General features: G+C 41.8%; 1 protein-coding gene across 3 annotated transcripts in view; it reads right to left on the bottom strand.

Moving 5' to 3' along the window:
* Positions 1-5,000, bottom strand: part of LOC143110206 (rho-associated protein kinase 2-like) — a 55,606-nt gene that overhangs the window by 18,244 nt on the left and 32,362 nt on the right. For all 3 annotated transcript variants that reach the window (XM_076273091.1, XM_076273089.1, XM_076273090.1), the window contains exons 16-20: positions 4,847-4,953; positions 1,356-1,515; positions 1,047-1,207; positions 368-552; positions 19-88 (exon numbers count right to left, since the gene is read on the bottom strand). In XM_076273091.1, coding sequence (XP_076129206.1) covers positions 19-88; positions 368-552; positions 1,047-1,207; positions 1,356-1,515; positions 4,847-4,953 — 683 coding nt within the window. The remainder of the gene's footprint in view (positions 1-18; positions 89-367; positions 553-1,046; positions 1,208-1,355; positions 1,516-4,846; positions 4,954-5,000) is intronic.

Below are 5,000 nucleotides of genomic sequence, written 5' to 3'. Positions count from 1 at the left end.
CAGGAAGTGATGTCATACAGTGAAGTATTGCTCCGACTCCAGCTGGTCCTTGAACTCTTTGGCTTGTCCTTCAGCCTCCTCTCGCTCTCTGTTATTGGACAGATCACACATCAGTCACTCTGCATTTCTACCATACAAACCAATCATTGCTATTGTCACTGTAAAGACACAAATAATTCACTACTACAAATACAAAAAAACAAATAATACATGGTGTGGATGCAAACAAATTGAAATGAACTTAACTCTCTTCTGGCATCAAAAATAGAGACAATTTGAAGCAAACTAGCTCATGCTATTTAGCTAAAGCATAACCCCGAAAACCACACGCGCACACACACACACACACACACACACACACACACACCTTCGGAGCTCCTGGTTGGTCTGCTCCAGGCTGACTTTGAAGTGGGTGATGGTGCTGATCTCCTGCTGGAGCCTCCTCTCTGCGGAGCGCAGCGTCTGGAGGCTCTGGCTCTGCTCCTTCAGCTCCCTCTGGGTCTGAGAGCCCTGCTGGGACGCCTCCTCCACCTGCACCAACAGTTGCTCCACCTGGGACACGGAAGACGTAAGACTTTATCTATGTCATCATTTATTCCTTCATTCATTCACTAGTTATTTATTTCAGGGCTTAAAGCAAGAATAAAAAATCTGTGCCTGAAGTTGTTTGAAAAAATTGAAGCCATTATACATAAATAACAACCTGGCCCATGCCTAAAATCAGCAACTTTCAGCCCAGTTTATCTATTATTTTTTCTGATTTACTATGTCTTTTTAATCTAATATACTTTTTGCCTTTAGTCAGCAGGCTTAGTTCAGGACAGGTAGGAAGTGGGAGAGAGAGAGAGACCCAGGTTGTCGTGACAACTTGGACCCAATAGCGGTATAGACACCTCAGCCTCGTATGCCACAGCGCCCCCAAAAGTTATACTATATTACTGCAATATATGCAATGAACTGACTACAGAACCTTTAATCAATCAATAGCAAAAACACACACACACACACACACACACACGCACAAACACACACACACACACACACACCTGCTGGGCCAGCTTGTCCTTGTGTGCACGCAGCTCGTCCAGTTTGCCTTGCGCCTGCTTGTAGTCGCAGTCCAACAGGGAGTTCTGCTTCTGCAGGTCCAGCAGACGGTCTTCCAACTGGACCTTACAGTTGTGCTCTTCCTGCAGCTTACGCTCCATATCTGAGATGGATAGATGGAGAGAGAGAGGGAGAGAGAGAGAGAGAGAGAGTGTTAACTATCTCTTAGAGCCTTCACTGCTTGATGGTGTGTGTGTGTGTGTGTGTTTGTGTGTGTTTGTGTGTGTGTGTTTGTGTGTGTGTGTATGTACCTCTGACAGCCTGTGCAGTAGCCACCTCTATGCTCTGGTCGAGAGTGTGTTTGTCAACCAGGCGCTCTTTCGTGGCCTTGTGGGCTTTCTCTTCCTGCTCCAGACTCTGCTTCAGAGCCTTCAGCTTGTAGCTCCACTCAATCTCCTGGTTACTACGCTCCTACACACACACACACACACACACACACACACACACACACACACACACACACACACACACACACACACACACACACACACACACACACACACACACACACACGAAGGCATGTATGCACGTACGAATGCACACAGACACACGCACACACACCATAAACATACAGTACTGTATATGCACAAAGGTCAACATGAATCAAACGAAACAAGCTCTGTCCTAACGGCATGTAACGCAAGTAAGTGTCAGCGATGAAATCAGTTTGATTGGTTTGATCTCATCTAGACTGGCCTAACTAGAAGTAGTGCAGTGCAGCGCGCTTTGCACAGCATGTGTAAGGCCAGGATGTTGGGCCAAAGCAGCCAAATGGCCACCACCCATCTCAAAAAAAGGACTTTCCTTCACTACACAGAGTGCCAGGCCTACCTAATCATCATACAGTGAAAACAACTGGTTTGATGGCCACTTCTGAAATCTCTGTAAATGTATGTTGTGAATAATACATTCATGTTTGGTCCTAAATTAATACTTGTAATGTGGGCAACAGTCTGATGATGGTTTCATTATAATCTAATGTAGCTGTGCATAGTTGTAGACTACACTATAATGTTTAGGTGTCAGATTCATTATAATCTAATGTAGCTGTGCATAGTTGTAGACTACACAATAGTGTTTAGGTGTCAGATTCATTATAATCTAATGTAGCTGTGCATAGTTGTAGACTACACTATAGTGTTTAGGTGTCAGATTCACACCTACACCTATCCACCAGCTGTCCAATCATCTGCAGGCATAGTCTTTTGAGAGAGTCATGCATATTCAGATATTCAGATGATCTCTCTCTCTCTCTCTTTGAGTTTGGTCTGTGTTTTACTTTATGTTTGATTAATTGTTTTATCTGGTGTATTTGACATTCTAACTTGTTACAGTTTTTTTCCAATTTCTAACACACTAAAATTACATGGAAATTATTTAAACTGACACACAGAGAGCAAAGCCTCTTCTCAAGTCTTCAAAACTCTAAATACATGTTCTGCTTTACACACATTTTGCAATTCAAAATGGCACTTTTCAAATGCAGTGAACCAGAGGTGGGACAAAGTCACTGTTAGGCAAGTCACAAGTAAGTCTCAAGTCTTAACGCTGAAGTCCAAGTCAAGTCCCAAGTCAAGACAGAGATGTCCCAAGCAAGTCCAAGTCAAGTATTACCAAGGCCAAGTCGAGTCCAAGTCCAAGTCCTTATTTTTTTCGAGTCCTAAACAAGTCACTATCTTATTACTGCATATTAATATGTCATCAATCATGCTTTCTATATATCATTCTTATCAATATATCATACTTGACATATTGAAGTGTTTTAAAATCTAAAGTTTAGTTTCATGTGCTCACGTGAAACTTCTCATGAAAGTTTCATGTGCGCACGTGAAACTTTCATGTGCGCACGCGAAAGTTTCATGTGCGCACGTGAATGTGACTTTAGCTCATTCACCATGTTTCCCAGAGTTAGATATGTATGTGGTATGGAATATGTATGTACGCGCGATATGTATGTGGTATGGAATATGTATGTGATATGTATGCGATATGTATGTGGTGTGGAATTGGGTTAGCCTATTCACCGTCTCCCCTAGAGTTAGATAACTGAGCAAAAGCATTTTTGTCTCCATGCATTGTCTATAGCTTAGTGAATGGAATCTCTCGTTGCATTGTTAGTGAGTGTCAGCAAAGTGAGCCAATAAAAAATCCCTAATTACTTGTGGCCTGGTATTCACAACGAGTAGGCTACAACTGGCAATGCAGATTAAGAAGACGAGGCGATTTAGGCAGATATATTGACTTGAGACTACAGTATATTGGGGCGAAGCACTGCTACTTGGGTGCAGAGATATCACGCAACACATAGCCTACCTTGTCTCACTCGCCACAGCACAGACAATCTCTAGGCTTCTCTTTAAAAACAGCCCCTACAAGATGCTTGGCGATTCTGACCTTTTGACGATCGAAACTATCTCAGCAACAGAGACATGAAACATGCCCCAACTGGTCCCTAACAAGTCAAGAACTAGGCCTACAGTGCATTCTCCTCCAAGATGCCTGGAGCCTTGTGCTCAATGTCCCCAAATATGTTGCTGGCTGCACTGCATTTTAAGCCATTCTATGTTATACACCCCATAGCTGTTTTGTCATTTAAAATGTTAGAATGGCTTAGAATGCAGTGCAGCCAGCAACACATGTTATGTAGGCTATGTAGAGTATTGGTCTTCACAACTGAACGTAAATGCCCCCGCCCCTTTTTTACAATATAAAAATGTCTAGTCATTTGTTATACCAATAGGCCTACTATAATAATAGTGCTGCATGGGGATTTGAAGAAAGAGGACCGATGCAGGCTATTTTTTTAGACCATTAGTAATTAAACAAAGTGTTCCATCATCATGGTCATGCGATCATTGAGGGCGAAGAGTGTCCAGCGCTCCACGCTCAACTTGTTTACCATTATGAGTGCACCATCCGTGTAGCCTACTTGCAGCGCATTTTGTTGTCAAAATGATCAGTGTGAATGCACTCATGTGAATGAATACACAGTGCTAGTGACGACCTAGTGACCATCCAAAGGATTTACATCTTATTATTGTGTATACAAAATATTACATTAAAAAGGAAAAATGGTTGTGCTTTTGATTTTTGAATATTTTTAAAAACAATATTCTCATTGAGTTTCAACTCAATTAACATTTTGACTTTGCAACTTTCACTTGTATTGGAGTAATATTTGACAAGGTGTATCTGTACTTTCACTTAAGTAAAGGAATTGTGTAGGCTACTTTGTTCACCTCTGCTATTGGTTTTACCAAGAATATTTGGCAATTGGCAAAATTTACCAAATATTTTGGTAATTATTCGAGGTCAAGTTCTTAAATTTATGGAGTCAGATTAATCTTGGTTTCTCGTAATATTAGCATTGCTTCACCAGTCTGTCCTATTGTTCAAATACTGTAAATGTGTAGACCTGTGAGTGGCCAGCGCAATTCTCATCCATGAGGAGCGCCTTGCGCCCTCCCTTACAGACGCACTGATTCTATTGCGTTGCTCTGCCATATTGAATGAGAAACATAGTGGAATACAACAGTATATTGAATGAATTTAGTGTGGATACTATGTATTAAAAAACAGAAACAGAAACATTTTAAAGAGTACACTCACACACAAATACACACACACACACACACACGTAAACACAGATGTAAACACACACATACACACATTCATATACAAACACACAGACACAGACACACACATTCATATACAAACACACACACACACTTGATACACTTACCTTCTCCATGTCGGTGAGCTGCTCATGCAGCTTTCTCTTCTCTTTGTCCGCTGTAGAGAGAGAAGCCTTCACCTGTTTCACTTCCTCTTCCAGCCCCACCATACGACCTGAGGAGGAGGAAAGAGAGAGAGAGGGGGGGGAAGAGAGAGAGAGA

The sequence above is a fragment of the Alosa pseudoharengus genome, unplaced genomic scaffold, assembly GCF_046254945.1.
Source record: "Alosa pseudoharengus isolate Yale_2024_CS ecotype anadromous, Long Island Sound unplaced genomic scaffold, YU_APseudo_1.1 YU_APseudo_1.1_scf_7, whole genome shotgun sequence".
Classification (NCBI taxonomy): domain Eukaryota; kingdom Metazoa; phylum Chordata; class Actinopteri; order Clupeiformes; family Clupeidae; genus Alosa; species Alosa pseudoharengus.
This window is presented reverse-complemented; position numbering and strand designations above follow the sequence as displayed.